At 43.7% G+C, this 25,721-nt stretch overlaps 1 protein-coding gene across 1 annotated transcript in view; it reads right to left on the bottom strand.

The window, feature by feature from the left end:
* Positions 1 to 25,721, bottom strand: part of SMARCA1 (SNF2 related chromatin remodeling ATPase 1) — a 373,846-nt gene that overhangs the window by 297,971 nt on the left and 50,154 nt on the right. Inside the window, exons 3-5 of the mRNA XM_082262882.1 lie at positions 13,357 to 13,523; positions 1,451 to 1,551; positions 450 to 550 (exon numbers count right to left, since the gene is read on the bottom strand). Of these exons, the coding sequence (XP_082119008.1) occupies positions 450 to 550; positions 1,451 to 1,551; positions 13,357 to 13,523 (369 nt within the window). The remainder of the gene's footprint in view (positions 1 to 449; positions 551 to 1,450; positions 1,552 to 13,356; positions 13,524 to 25,721) is intronic.

Genomic DNA, 25,721 nt, shown 5'->3' with positions numbered 1-25,721 from the left:
GCACAAACATCTGAACTAATATCCTATAAGCATTTAATAAGTCGTAAACAGAGGGGCCAGTTTGTTGCTGATTTAACACTAGAAAACAGTGTGAAACTAGCTAGAAATATTTACTTCAGCATTAATCTGTACCTTTTTAACAGTACAGTGACTGTATTGCAAGATTATTAATTCAGTTCTTTTGTAAATTTTTAATTTGCAAGATTGAGACTGCAAAGATTTTAGACTACCAGGATTACTGTCTTCTACAAGCATCCACCCATATTTTTCCTACAATATACAAAACATAAGCTACTAGACCAGTATGTCACATAATACATAGAACCCGTCTGATTAATAAGACTGTTTGTTGATCTCTACTATAAATGCATTTCCTGATATTTATTATGCTTTGATATTTGCCTTTTCTTTATAATTCACATGTTTAAGAAACAATATATACGATTTACCATTTCATCAGCTAATATTCCATTAATGCCATTTTCATATAAAGAAATCATCCAGTTAAGGCCTCTGATTTGGTAATCTCGCAGTGTCCCTCCTTTAATATCTACAGCAGAAATGAGAAAAAAATATTTAAAAGTAAGCTAACAAAAAAGTCATACAGTTAAAGAAAATTAGCCTGCTGATAAATTCTCACTATATCAAATTTTAATAACAGTCCAGCCATATAGACAGCAGTTGTAACTATACCATACCTCAACTCAACAGTACAAGGAGAAATGCACTGCTTCTGGCTAGCTCTTCATCTGACTTCAACAATAAGGGCTAATTCACACCTGGTGTGCGTTAGGGTGACAGCAAAGCCGTGAAGCCAATCACACTAACTAGAAAAAAGTATTTTATTGAAATAAGCTATACAAAAAGACGGGAACCACCCCAATTTATACCTAGCCTTTGCAATAAGGTGCACCTTGAAGGACAAACAAAAATATCGCAGCACACTTGGCAGCTAGCCTGCAAATAAATCAAATTAACCCTGTCTATCAGTTCACATTCTTTTTTTTTATTCTTTGTTTAATTGTATTGAAATGTCACACAGTGACATTACATTAAGTTCTATAGGTCGCAGTGCAGTCACACTGCGCTGCACTGAAAAAAAGTAGTGCATGAAGTACTTTGTTTCAGAACACACCACCACAGTGCGTGAACCATCCAGGTATGAGACAAGGCATTTGACTTGTCTTTGGAGAGGAGATTGCTCTGGAATAGCTGCACAACGCAGTCATACCACATCTGGTGTAAATCAGCCCTTATTTTCCATGTTCATCAAGAAAATGAGAAACTAATTTATTTATGCTGATATTCAAATACTTGATATTAAGCTGTTCCACCTTTGTAAAATGCAGTTTCATGCTTGCAAGACAGTTCAGAAATGCTCTCTCTTTTTTTTTTATATGATGCAACTGCAATATCAGAAGTGTGTTGAAAGCAGTCAGACTTAACATACATGAAGGTGATTCTTCAAACCGCACACAAACATTTGATGTTTTTCGACTTTCTGACAACAATTCTTCATCTTCTTCTTGCTCTGTCCGTCTGTGTCGATTGCTTCAAGGAAAAATGACAAACTGTTAACATTGTCATAACTATACAAATTCATCACACATAAATTAAAGCTGATGTTCAGGTTTACTTTCAGTTTAAATAGTTAATTTGGGCCAAGCTGGCCCAAATGAACAATTTAATTCAATAACATAAAAGCCCACTGGGCATACTGCATAAACTGTTTGTAGCCTCAGCTACATACAGTATACAGCACTGTGTTCCAGGTTTGAGACGAGACCTTCCTGTCTCACACCCAGAACTAAAAAGCATCAGCAGCGAGTCACTCGCCCATTCATAGGCAGCTTTGTATTCTATCATGTATACAAAGCTTTCTCTGATTGGCCAAGTCAAAAAGGCGTGCTGATGACGCCACAATCTCTGATAGAACACAAAACTGCATAATAGAGTCCTGTATACTATATGTAGCTCAGGCCTACATACAATTTAACCACTTGCCGACCGCTTACTGGAGCTCTACTGCGGCAAAGTGGTTAGTTCCCGTCCAGCGACGTAGACCTACGTCGCTGGACTCCTCCCCTTGTGGGCGGCGCACACGCGCCACCGGAGGCTCGCTCCCGCTGTATTCAGTCACAGCGGGAGTCGGGCCATGGTGATCACCGCCGCTCTTCCCCAATCGTCGGGGAATCGAGTTTGGAGATTCGCCCGCTTGTGTAAACAAAGTGGGCGGATCTCCTAAGTGACAGACAGATTGCAGGGTTCAGCATAGCTGTAAGCTGTATAGCTGTTCAGTAAGCACCAGGCGTACATTAACCCCTCCCTCTATAATAAAATTAACACCTTCCCTGCCAGTGTAATTTTTACAGTAACAGTGCATATTTATAGCACTGATTACTGTAATAATGTCACTGGTACCCCCAAAAGTGTCAAAAATGTCAGTCAAGGGTCCGATCTGTCCGCCGCAATGTCGCAGTCCCGCAAAAAAAAAAAAAAAAAAAAAAAAAAAAAAAATCGCAGATCGCCGCCATTACTCGTTAAAAAAAAAACACCAAAATGAAAGAAATCTTTCCCTTAGTTATTAAACGCAAAAACTTTTGCGCAAACCAATCAAAATACGCTTATTGTGATTTTTTTTACCAAACATAGGTAGCAGAAAACAAATTGGCCAAAAATTTTAAAGAATTTTGATTTTTACATTTTTTTTTGGGGGGGGGGGGGGATTTCATATAAAAAAATGTGAAAAATACTGTTATTTTTTCAAAATGTATGCTCTTTTTTTGTTTATAGCGCAAAAAGTAAAAATCGCACAGGTGATCAAATACCACCAAAAGAAAGCTCTGTTTGTAGGGAAAAAAAGGACATACATTTTGTTTGGGTATGACGTCGCACAACCGCGCAGTTGTCAGTTAAATTCGCACAGTGCCGAATCGCAAAAAGTGGCCTGGACGTAAAACAGCAAAATCCTCCGGTGGTAACGTGGTTAAACAGCACGCCCAGCAAGTGCACGTTAGTGAAGGAAATAGCTCATTAGGGCCAGCTTGGCCCAAACAAACTATTTAAAGTGAAAGTAAACTTAGACATCAGCTTTATTCTGTGAATACAGACTGAGTCATGTTTTAACAGTAAATTTGCCTTTTTACAAACATTGGGGTTGATTAACTAACACTGGACACTGGAGAGTGCAAAATCTGCTGCAGATCTGCATAGAAACCAATCAGCTTCCAATTTGTCATAGCTTAATTGAACAAGCTGATTTTAGAAGCGGATTGGCCAGCATGCATAACTACCGCAGATTTTGCACTTAGCAATTTTATATTTATAAAGATGGCTCCTAAAATTTTAGAATCAACTTCTAGGAGAGATAGACAGAGATAGAGATAGACAGAGATAGATAGAGATAGACAGAGAGAGATAGAGATAGAGAGAAAGGGATTTTTGTCTTACCGTAAAATACTTTTCTCTAATGTTTATTGACGGACGCAGCTTCATATCTTCATGACCCTTGGGTTTACGCTGCCCCCTACAGGAGTAGGACACTAGGCGGAAAAATGTTTGGCTATACCCATAGGGCAGTCCCAGGGGGTATACTCCCACTTCCTACTCTAGCTCTTCAGTTTTGTAACAAGCAGCGTCAGAAGAACAGAAACCCCAACTCATTAGAGGGGCGGGTGCTGTGTCCATCAATGAACATCAAAGAAAAGGATTTTATGGTAAGACAAAAATCCCATTTTCTCTTTTGTTCATTGACAGACACAGCTCCATATCTTCTTGACTCTTCGAACATCCCAAAGCAGTGTCAATATGAGGGGTGGCAAGAACACAGTAATAAACATACTTCCCAAAGGCTAAACGTAGCCAACCAGGTAAAACAGGAGCTCAACCAGGAGGAAACAACTGGAGCTCACCTGACAAAAAAAATTAAAACCTTGCGGCCCAGATGCCAACATATCCACCTTTTTTGTTAAATTTTGTGAAAGTGTGCACGGACGACCAGGTGGCCGTCTTGCAAACCTGCTCACTGATGCCTGACGACGGAAGGCTCAAAGGCACTAAGCGCCCTTGTAGAATGCACCTCAACAGGTAAAGGAGGATCCTGACCCTTAATGCAATAGGCCTGCACCACCGTCTGCCTGATCCATCTGGAAATGGTCAAAGCAGACATGGTCAGCCCCTTACGGGGTCTATCCATAAGGACAAACAGGGAATCCGATTTTCGGAATGACTCAGTCGCCGCCAGGTACACCCTGATTGCCCGAACCACATCCAAAGAATGTAGGCCAATCTCTTTAGGGTGCTTAGGCTTAGAGCACAAGGCAAACAACACAATGCCTTTATTTAAATGGAAACCAGAGATAACCTTAGGAAGGAATGACTGGCAGGGATGAAGCACCACCTTATCTCTGTGAACCACCAATTAAGGTGAACGACAAGACAAGCTGCCAGCTCTGACACCCTTGGTGCAGAAGAAAAAGCCACCAAGAAGGCTACCTTCTGGGACAATGTAATCAGAAGAATTTGGCAAATATTTCCACGGCGGTTACTGAAGAACCGACATCCAAGTTGAGATCCCATAAGGGGAAGGAGACAGCGCTGGAGCAGCCAAGTGGCGAACCCCCTGGACAAAAGTGCAAACCACAGAAAGCGTAGCCAAAGGATGATGAAAGCAAACCGCCAATGGCCGAACCTGGCCAATGATGTTACTCGAGGCCAGATGCTGCTAAACACCTCGTTGGAGGAAGTCAAACTCAAGGTCCCCGAAAAGGAGCAGGGTTGAACCCCAGGGGATTCACATCTGCAAGTACGCTCTTCAAACGCAATGGTAAATCTACCTAGAAGTAGATTTACTAGCCTGCAGCAATGTGGGAATAACTGATTCAGACAACCCTCTAGCCTTCAGCACCTGGCTTCTGACAGCAAAGCCGTTAAAGCCAGCGAGGGAGTCTCCAAGGAGCATTGACGACCAATCTTATCAGATCTGCATACCAAGACCAGCGAGGCCAGTCTGGAGTGACTAGGGTGGCTGTAATCCCTTCTGGCTCGAGCCTACACAGGAGTCTTGGCAGAAATACTAGTAGAGGAAAGACATATATCAGATGATCCCGGCACCAAAGGAGCCACCAGTGCATCTGTGGCATCGGCCAGAGGATCCCGAAATGATGCCACAAACCCAAGCACCTTACTGTTGAGACTAGAGGCCAACAGGACCAACTCAGGAGTTCCCCACTGGAGCCACAACAGACGAATCACCTCCGGAGGAAATGTCCAGTATCTCGATCGATGGTCTGGATCCTTCCAGAATCCAGACCCCCTGAGCACAATCCGTGCCAAACAACGCCACCCCAATCGGACAGGCTGGCATCCGTGGAGACCACCGTCCAGTACAGAGGAAGGAAGATTTACTCTGTAGAAGCGCCGGAGAGCGAAGCCACTGAAGCAGGGACCTTATCGTACCCCGGCACAACAGGATCAGATTATCTAAAGACTGTGGATTCTTGCTCCACATGGCAAGAATCTCTCTTGCAGAGGTCTCTTGTAGACAGTTTTTGGAACTCGTCCCAGGGGAGGAACACCCTGGCTGAGGTTGAATCCAGAACAGACCCAGATAGTCCAACTAGGTAGACGGAACCAGAGCCAATACCTGGAAATAAAATTTTCAACCGAACTCCTGCAGAATCCAAACAGTAATCTCTCGGTTGTTCGTCAGACGAGGCGGAGACTCTGTTCACAGAAGATGAAGGGATGCCACTACCGTACAAATGGACTCCATTTGAAACATCTGTACCTGCACAAAGTGGTTCAGAGCTTGAAGTCCAAGATTGGACGTACCTTACTTTCCTTTCTGGGACCTGCAAACATGTTCGAATAATACCCATGAAACAAGCATTCAGATTCTGTGACTGGAACAATCACCCCTCATAGTAGCAAGTTTTGCCCCGCCCCAAAGAGGCAGTCTGGGGAAAAATGCAGGTAGGAAGGAAAGAACCTCTCTGGAGGAGAAGACTGAAAACTCAATCTTTTAGCCTGACCGAATCAGCTCGTGGACCCACTTGTTTTATTTCAGGGAGATCCATGGGTCCCGAAGGAAGCAAAGACGCCCTCCTTCATCCCAAATACGGGTGATGACACCCCTTCAAGCAGAAGAAGGCTAGCATGAAGGTCTGGAAGGACTCGCTCTCGGCATATCAGACCAGGTCCTCATGGAACCTCCGGAGGAGGTAGTATAGTAGACATATAATGCACCGAAGGATCATTGCTGTCACAGACAACACAGAGACTTATGGGCCATACACACTATAAGATTTTCTGAAGACTTTTTCCTTTAGACTTACCAAAACCATATAATATGAGGTCAAACCTAAACACTTTCAATTTGTATGCAATCTGGCAGGCCCTTGCACTACATAGAAAAGGTAAATCTGAAGGAAATCTGACAACAAAAGTTGGATAGTGTGTATCCAGCTTAAGGGAGCCGCATTCAGAGGGGCATCACAGACGAACTGCAACCCCTGGACCAAATAGTCCACCAGCTCCGCAAAGGCAGGTGGAGGCTGTTACCCCTCCAGATCCAGGCGCAAAGGCTTTGCCCATTCAGGAAAATCAGATGCTATGGTGAACACGGGCCAAAGGACCCAAACAGAGACAACAAAAAACAACAAAGCGCCCAGTGTACTCCAAAATTCAGTAGATGCCTGTGTTAGTACCTCAGCTGCTCATAGAAAAACTCCTGGGATCAGAGTGAAATCAATGTAGCAACTGGAGTAGAGGGAGCACTTCTGGTTTAGGCTATCAAGCAAGGTATATACATATATATATGTCCTGAATTTAAGTCATTAGGGAAGATTTAAGGTAAAAAGACACAGTTAATTGCTCAATGAAAATAACCATCAAGGGTTAAATAGGCACTGAATCACAACACAGATGGAATATCAGGCTTAGCCTGTCTACTTGCCCCGCAGTTGCCAGATAACACAAGGTGCCGTATTAAGCTGTGGATGGCGTGGAAAATAGCACATCAGCTGTTGTGACAACCAGGGCGGCATGTAATCCAGAAAATGGGATGGTGCATCAGCGTGGGGCTCAATGGAACCGATAGGGTCCCGGTGATGACGTCAATCACCTGCGCAGGAGGCAGGCTTGAGCGAAAAAACAGTGAACAGCAAGCCAGAGGGAGAACGGTCCCATCACCATGATGACATGTTTCGCACCTCCGTGCCTTGTCAAAGTCAGGTGGCAGGAGGGACTGATCTGTATGGTTTATAATAAACAAGGGGATTGCCAATTAAGCTGTTTGACTATGTGAGGCTGTGCAGCTGTGAGTAAAGTGAACAGAAGGCTTCCTAATACAATACTGGAGACCCATGGAAACCTTAAGTAAAAAAACATAAATAGATAAATAATTAATACCAATATTATAAATTGAACCAAGCAATAAAGAGAATGTGAATACAAAAATGGACAATAAACTCAGATATATAAATTCCGATATATAAAAAAGGGGAGGATGTCAACCAATGTTACCTGGTGTATACCTGCATTAAATAAGGGGGGGGTTGTGGGAAGGGGGGGGGGAGAAATAGGGGAAGGGGTAGAAAGGGAATAAAGCATAAAGGGAAAAATGATAATGGAGCTGATATCAGATGGTGTTAAATGAAGTTGTGCATTTCTATTTCTTCATTTAACCCATTGGGAGACAACGTATTGAGCTTAAAAATCCAGAACGCTTCACGCTTACAAAGCAAAGCGAACCTTTCATTATATGTTAGAGTTTTTCCAGAAACATGCTGTTAAATCTTTAAAATTCTTGTTGTCATGAACCAAAATATGTCTGGGCACACTATGTTTATCACTATCACCCTTAATTTTCTGTGTTCACCTATCCATACCCGCAAGGTACGCGTGGTACGGCCGACATACAGAAGGTTACAGGGACATTTTAATAGGTAAATGACAAACTCAGGCAAGCAAGTGATGAACTGTCTAATGTTAAAATCATGACCTTTATTATCTGAAAAAATAGATGTGCCATGAGAGATAGACTGGCACGTAAGGCAACCTCTCTTCCTGCACTAAAAGATCCCTTCCCTGTTGTCAAAATAAGATCGGATGTCCATAGTATGTTCGATCCTACTACTATGGATTTTCAAGTTTCTGGCTCTCCTAAACGTCACCTGGGGGCTCGGAGGTGAAATGTAAAACCAATTTGGGATCTACTTTTAGCATACTCCAAAGCTTCTGAAAAGCAAGTAGACAGGCTAAGCCTGACATTCCATCTGTGTTGAGATTCAGTGCCTATTTAACCCTTGATAGTTGTTTTCATTGAACAATAAACTGTGTCTTTTTAACCTTGAATCTTCTCCATGTGGAGTATCCTAAATTCAGGACATATTTCTATATATATTATATATATATGTATATAACCCCTGGCAGACAGTCGAGCAAGGAGAGGAGGAAGATCCAGGGGCAATAGGGGTAGGGGTAGGGGTAATGGAGGAAGAAATGGTTCCCATACATCTTCTGGTCAAGATTGGTATTATAAAAATCATATGTACCAATCACGAGATCATGTTACTAATCCATATTCCCAAACTTATAGAAGAGCACCCGAGACCCCTGAACCATAATGGTAACAGTAGGAGTAATGGTATTCCATTTACCAACAATCGATTCTTCCCCTTGGCAGGTCGTAATGAGAGTAATGAGGAGGGTTTTTTTAGGGACCCCTCAACCCCAAAGGGAGGGTTTTTTCAATTCACACCAAGGGGAAGAAGAAGGGGTTCGAGAGGGACACGAGCCGGAAGAAGGATTCAAAAGGAAAAAGGCCCCGGTAGGCGAGGGTATCTATAATTTAAGTGGTGTGGAATTGTCCACAGATGAATTGACAGAGATGAAGTTCTTGACAGAGGGCTTTAATTTGCCCCTGTAAATAAACTAAATTCCAGACTTAGGTGAGTATCAATAAATGTGTTAGAACTTTAAATATTAAAAAATACTTTCTTTCTAAACCTGGTGAGAGGATACTTCCCCCTCATGTAGAGGTTTATTCGAACCTTAGTAACAAGTCTGTATTTAACCCTGTTAATAAAGACAATAGACATGTGGAAGTATTTAAAAACATGGTTGTTAGAGATATGGAAAACCTGAATGTTAAAAAAGTCAGTGACCCTTCATATATCAAGAGAAGTATTATGTCTCTTGAACAGAAACAAAATATTGTGATCCATCTTGCGGATAAGGGAGGAGGCTTAGTGGTTTTGTCCAAAGAATATTATAAGGAGTAAATGGCCAGGCTTCTAAGTGATCAGTCTACGTATAAGGTATTAAGATCCGACCCGATCTTTAATTTTAAAGGAGGAGTTGCATTATTTAATTGATAAGGGAAAGGAGTTGGGGATTCTGGACAAAAAAATAATCTCTTTTTTTAGATCCCATCTCCTGTCGGACTCCCATTATCTTCTTTCTCCCTAAAATCCATAAAGATGCCACAAAACCACCAGGGCGGCCCATTGTTAATGATATAGGGTCTATTTCCGCACGATCGGGACAATACATAGACCATTTTTTTAAGCCCCTGGTGTCTGAAACTAAAGCTTACCTCAGGGACACAAAGCGCATTATTCAAATCCTTGGAGATCTTGCATGCTCTCCTGATAGTATATTGATTACCGCTGATGTGAGTTCTCTTTATACTAGAACAGGTCACCAAGAAACTCTCTCCTTGGTTAAATGGGCCCTTGAGAACTCCTCCTTATCTTATGTGCATAGGAAATACCTTGTCAAGTGCCTGGAGTTCTGCTTAAATAGGAACTATTTCTGGTATGATCACCAGTTCTAGTTGCGATGGGCGCACTGTTTGCTCCCAGTGTCACAAATTTGTTTATGGCGCACTGGGAAGAGGCCATTTTCGCCCAGCGCCCAGAGCAACTCAAATGTTATCGCAGGTACTTTGATGACCTGTTCATGGTCTGGGAGGGTGACCATGCCAGTCTGCAGACCTTCATGGATAGGCTTAATGGGAATCATAAGAACATAACTTTAACTTGGAATATCAACAAAGAAAAAATGTATATATTGGTATGAGTCTCGCGCTGTCTGGAGAGTCTATGCGTGTAAGCTCCCTTAATGCTGCGTGTACCGATTCTGTAAACCATACAGTGCAAGGTATATAATGGAGGGGGAGGGGTACCGCGCTTCAGGGAAGTGGTATAGATCAATCAGTATTAAATATTAATAAAAACACTCCAAATAAACAATTAATTATAGTGATAGTGCTCAAAATTATTCAAATATTTTCTGCAAGTTTGTGGATATATCTCTAAAATATTAATAATTAATAAATCTTAATGAATCTCTCTTCAAAAATATACATATAAAGTGCACCAGTGCTTAAGGAATTAATACACATATATAAATAAACAATATCACTAATATTTCCAAGTGATTAAAATAGATGCATATAGGTGATTAATAATTAAAATAATCTCATATAGGTGACGGTAAAGTGTTCAGTGCTCAATAAATACACAGGTGAGTGAACTTATTGCACAATCTCAGCATTAGGTCCTTCTAAAGTGCTTTAAAGTGTCCAAAATAAAAACAACATAAATGGTGTGCTTATTATTCCAAGTGTTGAACCTCCACCTAACACCGTGTGGAAATATGGGTGTTTCTTCTTGCTTATTGCCCCTAAGGGCGTGCTAGCTGCTCACCTCAATTTATATAATAATGCGCCTCTTTGCTATACAGATATATCACTCCTCTCCTCTCCTTCCTTATTCTACGATCAGGGATGGTAGTCAACCTCTGTTATATGGATCGCGCCTCTTTGCTATACAGATATATCGCTCCTCTCCTCTCCTTCCTTATTCTACGATCAGGGATGGTAGTCAACCTCTGTTATATGGATCGGGGTAAACGTCCTCCAGGTGTTCCACGAATCTCAAAGTAGAATGCTCACATAGTGCAATATTGCCATAATCAACCGTTTTATTTAGATAAAATCAGGTATACTTACAAACAAACGTGGTTTGATACGCTTTTTGCTGGATACAGGTGATCATGGACCTAGCTTCCGCATTCAAGACGTCACTTCCGGTGCTCTGCCCTACGTGTTACATCACGTCCGCTCACGTGACTTCTTCAGAGTTTTCTGCTCACAGCACGGGAAAAAATTATGTGATTAAGGACCTGGTTACGTGTAATATGGATGGGGTATATATGTTACAATGCGACTGTAGCCTCCAATATGTCGGTAGAACCTCAAGAGCCTTAAATGTGAGAGTGGCCGAGCATATTGGAAACATAAAAAAGGGGAAAACTACACATAGTGTTTCCAGGCACTTTCGCAATTTTAAACAGGGACCCCAAAGGCCTTAAATTCTGGGGCTTTGAGCAGGTAAGGAAACAGTGGAGGGAAGGGCATTTTATCAGGAGGCTGAGCCAAAGGGAGTCCTTCTGGATTTTTGAAATAGGAGTATTATCACCTATGGGGTTGAACGTGGAGTTTGACCTCAACTGCTTTATTTCTGATAGGGGAGGTCTTTTTATTGTTATTTTTATGTTTGTTTTTAAGGTTTGTAGTAATTTTGAATAGTATTAGATATTTTAGTCTCTTTGTTTTTATATGATGTGTTGTATTACTAAACATTCAGGACGTGATGCACTTGGTTTCCTTTGTCAATATCAATTAGGGTGCAATTAGCACTTTAACCACTAGATGGCTCTGTGAGAGCTTTTCTCTGCCGTCCAAGGTTGCCTAAGTGATCAGGACACTATAAATAGGAGAGGGTGACAGCGTGACTCCACCCCCGCTGACGAAGTCCCGATTGGACGATACGCGTACAGGAGGTGGAGCTGCCTGTCACCCGCTGCCATCCTCATACGTCTATGAAGCCGGAAGCCGCAGCAAGTGCATCTGCACCGCTCGTGCCATCCGATTCATTGTTACATGCTGGATTTCATCATCTTAATGTGAGTGGCATATTATGTGTTCTTAAATAAAAGTTTTAAACAGTGAGCACTTAGATCCTGCCCCTGTTCTTTTTATGCTATATGGTTATGGCCTGGAGTGTGCACTCTGTGAGGAGAAGGAAGAGGCTGTCTGGAACCCATTGTGGGAGTCCTTCTGCCATCTGGATATCTTTCATTCAGGCGCTTATTGATTGATATAAGGTGAGCGCGGTGCATATCACACCAGTGGAGGGTTCCTTTTGATTTCCATTCCCACGTGCACCTCTTGGATCTCTTGGGATTTTTTGGACTTTACCATATTATCCATACTACTATTAAAATTGCACTGCACTTTTGGTTTATGGATTGTTCTGGATAATAGTGATTTATCTGTTGTGTCCAGCCTGAAATTTTTTGGTCATACTGTCATTTTTTCTGTTTGCACTGATTGTTTTATTTCTATTGTTCAGCTCGGACAACTTGACCAGCAGCTCGGACAGCTTGGTCAGTCAGTAGGCCGTAAAGCCGCAGCCTTAATTTTTGGCCCTATCCGGCCGCGTGAGGCGCGTGCCAACGTCAGCAACAACCACATCCAACACCCCTTTCTGGAGCATGTGGCAAAGCCAGCTCCCACCTCAACTGGAGGGGGGTGGTTTGGGGGTAAAAATATCCACTGTGACTGTTTAGAGGGGCTGGGGGGATGGGTGGGGAACCCGGGGGGGTCTGACCATCCCAGGGAGGGGCCCATGTCCACCCCGAAAGACCACCAAGGGAGACTGGGAACACTACATACCACATAATGGAACCGGGTGGGAACCACTGCAGGCAGACCACCTACCATCTTGGCATGGGGGGTGCTGCGGACCAGAGGTACGCTGCGACTCTGGTCATGACCAGGATCGTGACCGGGGCTATGCGTCCTCGCGAGAAGTTTAACTCACCCCCGTCCAGTGCGGAGCTAAGGTCAAGTCGGTGGTCAGACTGGGAAGACCGTAAGGATCTAGGATATCCTGTCCGTTGCCCAGTCCGGCAGTTGAATGTAGTTCGCACAGGAACCAAATTGATTGTAGTTCTCACAGAAACAGAAAATAATAAAAGAGGAAAAAGATTCCATTTAAAAAAAGGAAAAAATGCCAGGACCAGAGATCCCAGCAGAGAACTAGGTCCTTACTCCTCATTAGGCAGAAAAAAAAACTGAAGAGCTAGAGCAGGAAGTGGGAGAATACCTCCTGGGACTGCCCTATGGGCATAGTCAAACTTTTTTCCGCCTAGTGTCCTACTCCTGTAGGGGGCAGCATAAACCCAAGGGTTAAGAAGATATGGAGCTGTGTCAGTCAATGAATGAAAGAGAAAGATAATTATTTCAAATGGTATATTAATGATATGAATTAATGATTGACATACTCTCCAGCAGATAGTAAGGATTGTTTTTCATCTTTCTTTATCCTGGGGCGTCCTAATTTCACTTTGAGTGGAGAAGTTGGTGACTTTTGCGAAGCTGGCTGAATGAAATGTGCAAACAGCTCTGTCTGCTTGAGAAGGAATTCAAATCTTTTTGAACGATCTGTTTTCTAGAATACAATTTAAATTGGTATATTTTAACAATCCATTATCACATTCTCCACATCTAGCAACTAATAAACATTGTTATTTTGTAAACATTCCAATACATTTGGGTTATAATGTTGCTATTTAGCTTTCAAACATGCAACATTTTCAATCCGCCAATAGAGGGCAGCAAAGTTCAAGCAGAATAACTACCGTATATGGCATGGCAAGAAACCTATTTCTTTTCTGGTCTATAACTATTAAAAATTATTTAAAAAAAAATTGCACAAAGCATTGAGGATGTTTGTATAATGTGTGTATAATTCCTGTATTCCTACATGTAGAGGATTTTGTGAATCTTAATTTATTATGACCAGGACTTAAAAAAAAGGTAAAAAAGAGTAAACAACTGGATTTTTGTCTTACCATAAAATCTTTTTCTCTAAAGTGTTCTTTGATGAACACAGCTTCATATCTCCATTAGATGGATGGGTTATGCCAGTGTTTCTCAACTTCGGTCCTCAGGGCACACCAACAGGCCAGGTTTTAAGTATTACCTTGGGGAGATGCAGACTAGAATACTGCAATCACTGAGCAGTAATTGATATCACCTGTGATGTATTTCAGTTTTCTTGCAAACCTGGCCTGTTAGTGTGCCCTGAGGACCGGAGTTGAAAAACACTGGGTTATGCTACACTTCCTAGTAGGACACTAGGTGGAAAAGGGTTAACAACAGTTAACAAAGCTCAACTACGCCTATGGGGCAGTCCCAGGTGGTATACTCCCACTTCCTGTTCAAGGATCTCAGTTTTGTAACAAGCAGTGTCAGAAGAATACATAACCCACCTCCAGAGAGGGGTGGGTGCTGTGTCCGTCAATGAACATCAGAGAAAAGGATTTTACGGTAAGACAAAAATCTAGTTTTCTTTTCCGTTCATTGACGGACACAGCTTCATATCTTCATTAGAAGCAGTATCAGTATGAGGGGTGGGAAAACACAGCTATAGACATATTGCCAAAAAAAAGGGCTAAACTTAGCCAACCAGGTAAACCAGGAGCTCAATCATGAACAACTGGAGCTCACTTACCAGAAACAAAAACCCTTAACAGGCAGAGGACTCTGCCACAGTGGCCTGCAAAACTTTGTGGCCAAACGCAACAACAGTAGATGCAAAAACATCCACCTTGTAAAACTTGGTGAACGTGTGTACAGACGCCCAGGTGGCCGCTTTGCAAACCTGGACCACTGACGCCTGATTCCGGAAGGCCCAGGAGGCACTAAGCGCCCTTGTGGAATGCGCCTTAACAGGGAAAGGAAGGACCTGACCCTTAATTGAATAGGCCTGCACCACCATTTGCCTGATCCATCTGGAAATGGTTGTGGCAGATGCAGCCTGCCCCTTATGAGGGAAAACCGTGAGGATAAACAAGGAATCTGATTTCCGAATAGACTCAGTCACCATCAAGTAAACCCTGATGGCTCGAACCACATCCAAAGAATGCAAAGCAACCTTTTTCAGATGCTTTGGCTTAGGACATACAGAGGCAACACAATGTCTTGATTGAAGTGAAACCCTGAAACGACCTTAGGAAGGAACGACTGACAGGGATATAGCACCACATTGTCCCTGAACCACCAGGTAAGGCGACCGACAGGACAACGCGGCCAGTTCAGAAACCCTGCTGGCAGAAGTAATAGCTACCAAAAAAGCCACTTTCTGTGACAAGGTAGGCAAAGGAATATCACAAATATTCTCAAAGGGCGATCTTTGAAGGACCGACAGCACCAGGTTAAGGTCCCACGGAGGCACCAGGGATTGCACTGGCGGGGCCAGATGGCGAATCCCCTGCACAAAAGTGTGAACCAAGGAATTTGCAGCCTTTGAAAGAAGATTGCCAAAGCTGAAATCTGGCCCTTAATGGTACCCAGAGCCAAACGCTGAGAAACTCCAGTAGACGTGATACCGAAAAGGGAAGGGGCGATACGATTTCCAAACTCGATGGTAAATCTTCTGAGACGTAGATTTCCTAGCTTTTAACAGAGTAGGAATCACCAATTCTGACAACCCCCTCTCCTTCAACACCTGGCTTTCAATAGCCAAGCCGTTAAAGCCAGCGACCGTAAAGCAGGATGGAAGATCGCTCCTTGGGACAGAAGATTTTCTCCTAGAGGAAGCCGCCAAGGGGCATCGGCTACCGGTCTTACCAGGCCTGCGTACCAGGATCGACGAGGCCAGTCTGCAGCCCCTGGAATGTGCACAGCAGAGAGCTACAACCGTACGGATGGATTTCATTCTGAATTTCTGAACCCGCACAATGTGGTTCAGGGCCTTGAGATCCAGGATTGGGCGAACTTTCCCCTCCTTCCTGAAATCGTTCTGACAGTGGAACCGGGACTATTACCCCTTGTGACAACAATTCCTGTACACTCCCCGAAGACCATGAGCCAATCGGCGGACAGACTCAGATTACAGGGGGAAGATCTTGTAACCTGACCGAATCAACTCGAGCACCCACTTGTCATAAACGATGTTCCATTGGTCCGTAAAGAACCAAAGATGTCCCCCCACCCCTATAATGGGTGAGGGCGTCCCTTCGGGCGGAGGAGGGCTTGTCCATGGGGCAGGAAGGACCACCCCAGGGTCTTTTGGGACCCCCTGAGAAGGAACGAGAAGATTTTTGACCCTTTGTCCTGTGACCCCACTGGACGAAAGGGCAGCTTGTGAGCAGAATAAAATAGGCCCACGCTTGCAGTGGGGCTCTCTGCTCTTAGAAACCTGCTGAAGCAAGGTGCTCTTGCCTCCCTTGAGCCCCTTAACGATCTCTTCCATTCAGGCTGTAAACAGACGGTCCCCTACAAAGGGGAGATCCGTCAGAACCTTTTTGGAGGCTTGGTCTGCAGACCAACATTTCAACCAGATCATGCGGTGTAAAGTCACTGCCATCAATGACGATCTGCAGGCCGGCGGGGTCGCATCAAAGGAATCATTACAAATGTATTGCAACCCCTGTATCAACTGGTTCACCAACTCCGCCATTTCATGAGGGTGCTGAAACAATTTCAAATCCTGGCGTAGAAGTTTTGCCCATTCCGTCAGGGTCTGAGAGACCAAGGTTATGGCAAGCACTGGTCTTAGGATAGAACCCATTAGGGTGAAGAGATGGCAGACCAAGGATTCAGCCTTTCTATCCACTGGACCTTTAAAGGACAGAGCGTCCTCTACAGGTAGCAACGTAACTTTATTCAGTGTAGAAACCTGGGAGTCCACCACTGGTGGTACCGTCAGTTTCTTCAAAAAGAGACTCTTCAAAGTGATAACTTCTGGTCTGGTAAAACGCTTAGGTATCCCAGCCATGCGTTTAGAGGATCCCCACTGACTAGTGACAATCTCGTCAAAATAGGCAGGGAAGGGGAACACCTTAGTCGCCCCGGATGACCTGCGGGTGCCAAATTGCTCTGGGGTAGCTGACGCAGTATCCGCTGTGTCCTCCATTTTTAATGTTTCCTGCACTGACACAATCAGTGCTTCTACCAGCGCTTTCTTAGAGAAGGAGGAATCCTCCTCACTATCTGAGCCCTCGAGGTGCGTGGACACAGACTCCGCGGGGTGGCTAGCGTCCGCAGAGGCCATTTCAGCCTCAGAGTCTGAGGAGATAGATGAGGCAGGTGAAGGTGAGAGGGTGCTGTTTGTAAGGCCTTTTTTGCAAGACCAGGTCCACTTTAGTCACTAATGACTGTAGGACCGCCGTAATGGCCGCCAGTGCTGAGTGAGACCCAGAGGATCCCCCTCTGAGAGTGGGTCCGGTGGTGAGATCTGTTCTGCAGGCTCCATGTACTCTGGTGCCACAGTGTCCCAAAAAAAAAAAAAACAGGGACGAAAAAAACACCTATGTATATATGCAAGTATATATCTATAAGTTGTAGGCAGGCACCCCACAATACTGACACCTGTGGGACTACAAGTCCCAGCGCTACGGCCTGTGAAAAACAGGGTGGGAGATACCTCCAGGAATCACCCCCAGGAATCACCAACACAACGTCCCAGATGAAATGGGAGAGAAAGAGCGTCAGCTGCAGCACACCGATCCCAGGAAACAGAAAGGGGCTGTGCCAACACTAGAGGTCACCGCTCATCGCGGCTACAATAAAATGGCCACTGCTGCAGTCCAAGCAGCCACCTCAAACATGGCCGTCGACTCAGGGAACAATGGCGGCTGAGCGGCCGCACATGTTCCCACTGCCAAAGTGGCGGCGCCTCCCGCGGTGCGTGAACCAGCCGGGGAGCAGGTCGGCATTACACTCAGGTATCCGGCCGATCACCGCGCTGAGCAGACCGGATATTCAGATTCCTACACACCTCGGTCCTGCACTATCACTGAAGTGCAGGGAACACAGAAAAAAACATCACCCAATCACCCACCATCCTGGGGAACAACCCTTATAGAGGGAACCCCAGAGGAGGGGAAGGGAGATGGGGGAAAAGTGGGGAGGGGAGGACCCAGGAGACCTACCGACCCTAGGAGGACCCCGCAGACACCCCAGAATCCCGAGGGAGCGGGGGGCACTACTCACCATACCGTAGGAGCCAAGCAGGTCCCCTCCCCATCCCAGCACGGGGGATGCTGTGGCCCAGGGGAAGCGCTGTGACTCTGGCCGCAACGAGGTCATGTGCGTCAACGTGAGGTATCCTACTTGCGGGCTATTCCCTAATGTGGGACCCTGTTGCGGCTAACCTAGCGCGGAGCTAAGGCCTGCATGCGCTGGCTGCCCAGACTGGGATGACTGTAAGGATCAAGGATATTTAGTGCATCACCCAGTCTGGCAGTTGATTGTAGTTCTCACAGGAACAACCTGATTGTAGAAAAATAAATAAAAAAAAAAACAATAAAAAAGGAAATAATTCTGTTTAAAAAGGAAAAAAAAAGTGTCAGGACCAAACATCCCAGCAGGGAGCTAGGTCCTTATTCCTGACTAGGCAGAAAAAAACTGAGATCCTAGAACAGGAAGTGGGAGTATACCACCTGGGACTGCCTCATAGGCGTAGATAAGCTTTGTTACTTTTGTTAACCCTTTTCCGCCTGGTGTCCTACTCCTAGGAAGCGCAGCATAACCCATCCGTCTAATGAAGATATGAAGCCGTGTCCGTCAATGAACGAAAGAGAAATTACATTTTTCCCATGAATACTATATAGGGCCTCTTTATAAACAATGCTGCTCTCTTCTCTCCTCAACATGCAAAACATCACTGGAAACACTCTATACAGTGTCATAAGTTTGCTGGTTCTTTTTTTTTTTTTTTTTTTTAACGAGGTTGCAATATCTTATGGTGTGTTTTTTACAAAGTCTTTTTGTGCAGCCAAGCTATGAAATCCTCTGCATTCTATTGTTTTGACAATTTGTTTTTTTTTGCATCTGCAAAGCGCTCAAAGATTTCTAGAAACCCTTGAGTGGTACTGCTTTTAGTTGTGGAAACAGTGAAACCTCCATGTTTTTGAGGTTGCATTACTGTTTCACAAACAAGCAAAAAGCAGAAAAATGGTTTTGCCCCACTTCACATCAGCAAAAGAGCACGATTTTAAAAAGATGCAAAGTAAAATGTTGAGGTAGTGCTAGGCAGATATTGACAACCTCAATTCCAAAAAAGTTGGGACGCTGTGTAAAATCTACAATAAAACAATGATTTGCAAAACTCATAAACCCATATTTTATTCACAATAGAAAACATATCGAATGTTTAAACAGAGTAAATGTTTCCATTTAAGAAAAACAATTATGTAATTTTGAAATGAATGGCAGCAACACATCTTGAAAAAGTTGGGATGTGTTTACCACGGTGTAGCATTTCCTCTTCTTTTAACAACACTGTAAATGTCTGCGAACTGAGGAGACCAGTTGCTGGAGTTTAGGGCAAAGAATTTTCCCCCATCTTTGGCTGACATAGGAATCTAACTGCTCAACAGTCCTGGGTCTTCTTTGCCACCAAATATTTTCAATTGGTGAAAGGTCTGGACTGCAGGTAGGCTAGTATGCTATTGTCATACATGCAGTAAGCGATTTATCATTGACCTGCTGAAATATACAAGGCCATCCTTAAAAATGGAAGCATCTAAGCTCTAATTCCTGGGTATATCTTTCAGCATTAATAATGCCTTTCCACATGTGCACACTGCCCATTACATAAGCACTAAGCCCCTCCTTTTAAATTAGATTTGGCTCAGAAAGAAAGCGGAATTTCTGGATCATGTTTACTTTTTATTATTATTATACAGGATTATTATTATACAGGATTTATATAGCGCCAACAGTTTACGCAGCGCTTTACAATATAAAAGCGAGACAGTACAGTTACAGTACAATAAAATACAAGAGGGTTACGAGGGCCCTGCTCATAAAAGCTTAGCATCTAAAAGGATGGAGCAAGTGGTACAAAAGGTTATAAATGTGGGGAATGAGCTGATGGAAGTGATAAAAGATTAGTTGGAGGCGTGATAGGCTTCCCTGAAGAGATGAGTTTACAGGAAATTGCCCAAAGGCAGCCAGAGTAGTAGATAGCTGGACAGATTGAGCTAGAGAACTACAGAGGATGAGAGAAGCTCTGAAGAAGTCATTGAGACAAGCATGGGAGGAGGAGAAAAAGGAAGCTTGAATGCAGTAGGTCTTGAAAGGAGGGGAGAGGACGGTTTGAGTGATAGTTGGAGACAAAACTGGTGATGTAGCTCGGGCCTGAGTTATGAATGGCTTTGTATGTTGTAGTTAGTATTTTGAATTTAATTCACTGTGCAATTGGAGAGGGGTAGCAAACAGTGGGTGGTTGGTAAGGTAGATTAGTCTAGCAGCAGTATTCATGATAGACTGAAGAGGGGATAGCCTATGGAGAGGTAGGCCTATGAGAAGGGAGTTGCAATAGTCAAGGCGAGAGATAACTAGGGAGTGAATTGAGTAGCTTGGTGGTTTCATTAGCTAAAAAGGGGCGGATTTTAGAGATGTTACGGAGGAGAAGACTCCAAACCTTTTAACAAAGATTTGATTTGGGGCTGAAAGGACAGGTCAGAGGATTACACCTAGTACCCTGGCATGAGGGGAGGGATTGATGGTTGCATTATTGATTTTGATGGAAAAGTCAAGAAGGTGAAGAGAGATTTAGTTTAAAAAGGTAAACTCCACTTTCGTGGGGGAAAAAAAAATAGCAAATAAAGAAAAAAATAATATAGCATATACAATTACGACACAAGTCAAATTGTGATTGAATGTTATTAAAAATTACCTTTCCTTTTCAAACTGTAGCCGCTGTAATTTTCTGATAATGCAATGCAATATCGCTACCTGGAGTTGTTCTATACACAGAATGTGTACTGACCACAACCCAGAAATATAGTTTCCTGCTTGTGTAATTGGCTCACCAATTTTCCCAGAAGTCTGTCTAAGATATAACTCAGATTTTTGACATCCCCTGCAACAAAAACGTCATTTTTGGTGATATACTCCCAATAGAAACACGTCTAAAGGGATGCAGGTCCAGCAGACTTTCTCATTAGTGCTGTGCAGCTGCACACCTGATTGATAATTATGAAACCACTCCCATTAGACCCACTAAGCACAGAGGCACAGAGGAACAAACAGTGATTTCTTCAGAATAACAAGGTAGGAATCTGGAACAGGGGTTGCTATAATCCTTACAATAAACATAGATTACGCAGAGGGGAATGTTTTTTTCTCAATAAAAGTGGAGTTACACATTAAAGAAGTGGTGCGACATCCATGCTGATATGTCAGTTAGTAATTCGAGAGGAGACTGAAGGAGTGAGGTAGATTTGGGTGTCATTTGCGTAGTAATTATATTGGAAGCCGTGGGAGGTGATCAAGTGACCAAGGGTTCAGGTGGAGATAGAGTAGGGAAACTGTCCAAGTACAGAGCCTTGGGAACCCCTACAAAAAGAGGAAGTAGAAAGGAGGAGGTGACAGAATTGCAGGTAACACTGAAGGAACGCTGTGAAAGGGAGGAGGAGAACCAGAATAGAGTAGAATCTTGGAGGCTAAGGGAGTGGAGTTTATCAGGAAGGAGCGGGTGGACAGTATCAAAGACCACAAAGAGGTCTAGTAGTAACAGTATGGATTAGAGGCCATTGGTTTTAGCAGTTTTTAAATCGTTAGCGAGTTTTAGTAGGGAAGTTTCTGTGGAGTGCTGCGGCGAACGCCAGACTGTAAGGGGTCAAGAAGGTTGTTTTCAGTGAGGTAGGAGATAAGACAGTTGTAGAATAAGCATTCCAAAAGTTTAGAGGTGAATGGGAGCAATGAGATGGGTTCTAAGTTGTTCAGGTTGGTGGGGTCCAGTGAGGGCTTTTTAAGTATGGGGGTGACCTTTGCATGCTTTAGAGGGGAGGGGAAGGTGCCAGTAGAGAGGGAGAGATTGAAGATGTGAATGAGGGAACATAGGATAGCATAAGGGGGTGACCATAGTAGTTGCGAGGGAACAGGATCCCGGGAACAGTTGGTTAGGTGGGCATCTGACGTTTTAATGGTAGCCATTTCAAAAGAGGAGAGTGTTGACTAAGCTATTAGACAAGGTATTTTAAGTGGGGGAAGATAACTGTACAATGGAAGTGTCCTCACATATCCCATCAATCTTGTCTTTGAAGTGATTGGCAATCTCTTGGGCAGTGAGTGAGTTAGTGGATAGAGGGGACGGGGGACAAAGCAGAGAGTTAAAGGTAGAGAAGGGCTGACGAGGACTGGATGACAAGGTATTAATTAGAGAGACAAAGTAGGTTTGTTTGGCAGCATGGATGGCAGATTTTATTTTAGAAGGGCAGATTTATACAGGGTGAAGTCCTGCAGGGATTTGGTTTTACGCCATAGTCGTTCAAGAGCACGGCAATGTCTCTTGAGATTTCTGGTGACTTTTAATAAACACAGAAAAGGCTGGAACTCCACTTTAAAGAAAAGTTTCTAGGCATGCTAGAAGAATGGAGAATCAGCAAAGACCGAGTGATGCTTGTGCTGCGAGAAAGTGGAGCGAACATGTTTAAAGTTATGAGACTTGCTGAAGTGTCAGACCTCAGTTGCATGGCACAAACCCTCCAACTGGTGGTAAATGATGGTCTGTCACACCAGAAAGCTTTGCTGGACATTATTACCATGCTGAAAAAGTGCGCAGGCCATTTCCACCATTCTGTTCTTGCCAAGCAGCGACTGAGGTGCATTCAGGAAGACCTGGGCCTACCCAAAAACAACCTGATACAGGCTGTTCCAACACGATGGAGCAGAAGCAAGCTCTCACTATATATACTGGTGAATATGGACTTGGAGGACATTCTTGCCCTACTGCAGATCAGTGGGACATAGTAGCCAACATAATAGAGACACTCGTACCCATTAAGGAAGTGACACTGGAGGTGTCATTACGACTCATCTGTTTCCTCTGTGATCCCATGTGAGAGTCCTGAAGATGCTTGTTCAACAGAATGAAGGACCCAACACACATGGCATCAAAGCATGTAGGTAGGCCATGAAGGACAGCCTCGCCAAACGGTTTGAGATGCATGAGGAGAATAAAACTGTTGTGCTTCAGCATTTTATTGGGGCCTCATGCAGAGGATTCATCAGAATCGGCAATAATGAGCATGGATGATGAACTTCATCTCTATTTGAAGGAACCAGTAGTTGACAGAAGAAGTGATCCTCTTCAGTGGTGGAAAGAAAATGAGGCACGCTACAAAAGACTTGCTTCTTTCTGCTCCTCCTTCCTTAGTAGCGTGTTTTTAGTAAAGTGGCAGCAATTTATGAAAAGAAAAGAAGCCGTTTAACTGGTGAATATGCTGAAATGTTATGCTTTCTGCACTATAATATTGTTCTACTTAACTGGAAGTATTGATTTAAAAGTGTAGTAAGTCTATAGTAGTGTCTGTCCACCAGTCCACCGAGTCTGTCCAATCCACTGTCTAGCTTGTGTCTACCTGCAGTCAGTGCAAAAGTGATAGAAAAAAAAATAGACATAGACACTGGATTGGAGTCAGTGCCAGTGGACTACTGCTGCAGTAGAACATCACTAACTGCTGCAATCATTTATTATTTATTAATTATTCCAGTGAGTGAGTGCCCTACTGCAGCGGTAGTACACAGTCCAATCCACTGTGTAGCTGTTGCCTTGCTTTTCTTCTAGCAGTATTGCACTGACTGCAGTAGTTGCAGTGAGTGCCATACTGCAGTGCAGATAGTCCTCCACTGATTCCAGTCCAATCAACCGTGACATGTGTAGCGGTTGCCTACTTGCCTTGCTTTTCTTCTAGCAGTATTGCACTGACTGCACTGCAGTAGTTGCAGTGAGTGCCATACTGCACACAGAGGTAGTCCTTCACTGACTCAGAGTCCAGTCCAGTCCAATCCACTGTGACATGTGTAGCTGTTATAAAATCAAAAAAATTCTGCGCTAAGTGAAAAAAAATATAGAGATATCTAATATCTAAAGATATTAAAGGTTTCACACATTGTTATATACAATTTATATTTCACTTCACAGGTTGGGATTAAATATCCCTTCTCACTATTGATTTCAATTAGATGATATTGAGGTCACCTGATTTATATAATTTTCACGTTTTAGCGCAACACTATTTGTTTATTTATGTTTAGCTGTTGCCTTGCTCTTTTTATAGCAGTTGTGCAGTGTGTATGTGTATTTTATTGTGTAGCCGCAGTTGTTGCCTAGTTTTTTCCTAGCAGTTTCGCGCTGACTGCACTGCAGTAGTGAATTAAAATTTTTATATTGCAGTGAGTGAGTCCTCTACTGCAGTGGTCCTCAACCCTGGCCTACAGGGCCCACTAACAAGCCAGATTTTAGGTATTACCTTGGGGAGATGCAGACTAGAGTACTGCAATCACTGAGCAGCAAATTATAAGACCTGGGATGTATTTCAGTTATCTTGAAAATCTGGCCTGTTAGTGGGCCCTGTAGGCCAGGGTTGAGGACCACTGCTCTACTGCAGCACTTTATTATACATTAATGCACAATCGGATGATGTGAAATGCTAATGTCCAACTCCTTGCAATTTCAGTTTTTATGCAGTTAAGGTGTGAAGAACGAGCATTTAAAGCGGAGTTCCAGCCTAACACACTCACCTGTCCAACGGTCCAGCGATGCGGCCGCCCGAAGCCTCGCTCTTCTCCCTCTCTGCTCTCCGGCGCCCGCATCACTGGTGTGGGCACCCGGCTGTGATAGTTTGCGGCTTCACAGCCGGGTACGCACTGCGCATGCGCGAGTTGCGCTACGCATCGTGATTGGCCAGCAATCTTCTGGGACCTCTGACATGTCCCAGAAGATTGCAGGGAGGGAGGGGGAGAGGAGAACTTCGGCTCAGGGTGCCGCGGCGCTCCGAGCGGAAGTGGGAGCGGATACCTGTCAAAACTAGGTACCCGCTCCCCCCCCCAAAAATGACATGCCAAATGTGGCATGTCAAGGGGTTAGCACTACCTAAAGCGGAAGTTCCACTTTTGGGTGGAACTCCGCTTTAATGTTAAAAATTTTAATAAACGAAGATTAACATGTTGGTTAAGAGATTTGTGTCGAAATTTGTGTTTTTTTGGGGAAAATTTTACATGTGTGAAAATATCGGTATCGGCAACGAAAAAACTATATCGGTTGATCACTACTTTGAGTCATTACTCTCTAGGTCCACCAGACCCGATCATCCACTCTCTCAGATATACCAAATTTTGCTCCAGGAATCTTACCTGGACCCACCCACGTTTCTTTCCAAGTGGGAACAGGATTTGAAAATATTGGCAGATAAAACGGACTGGGAAAAAATATTTGGTTTATCATACAAACTTTCAGTTGCATCCTATGCCCAAGAATGCAATTATCCTATTCTTTCTCGTTGGTATAGTTGCCCTACCACCCTCCACAAAATTGAGCCTTCTTCCCTGATGTATGCTGGCATTGTTTGCAGGCTCCTGGCACAATGCTTCATATCTGGGGTAAGTGTCCAAACATTATTTTTTGGGGATAAATACTACATTTGTATGATGCCCTGGTGGGGGATAAATGCAGAAATCAACGCCAAATCACAATACTCTCAATGCTGCTGGGATCCTACAACCAATTTAAGAAAAGTCTGATTAGACACTTCCTCACAGCAGCCTGATCTGTGATCGCCAGATGTTAGCAGCAGCCTGAACCTCTATCTTTAGCTCCTTGGGCTTGTGATATGAAAAATACAGAGTA

The sequence above is a fragment of the Pelophylax lessonae genome, assembly GCF_965119305.1.
Source record: "Pelophylax lessonae genome assembly, chromosome: 7".
NCBI lineage: Eukaryota > Metazoa > Chordata > Amphibia > Anura > Ranidae > Pelophylax > Pelophylax lessonae.
The sequence above is the reverse complement of the archived record's forward strand: the minus strand, read 5'-3'. Positions and strand labels throughout refer to the sequence as shown.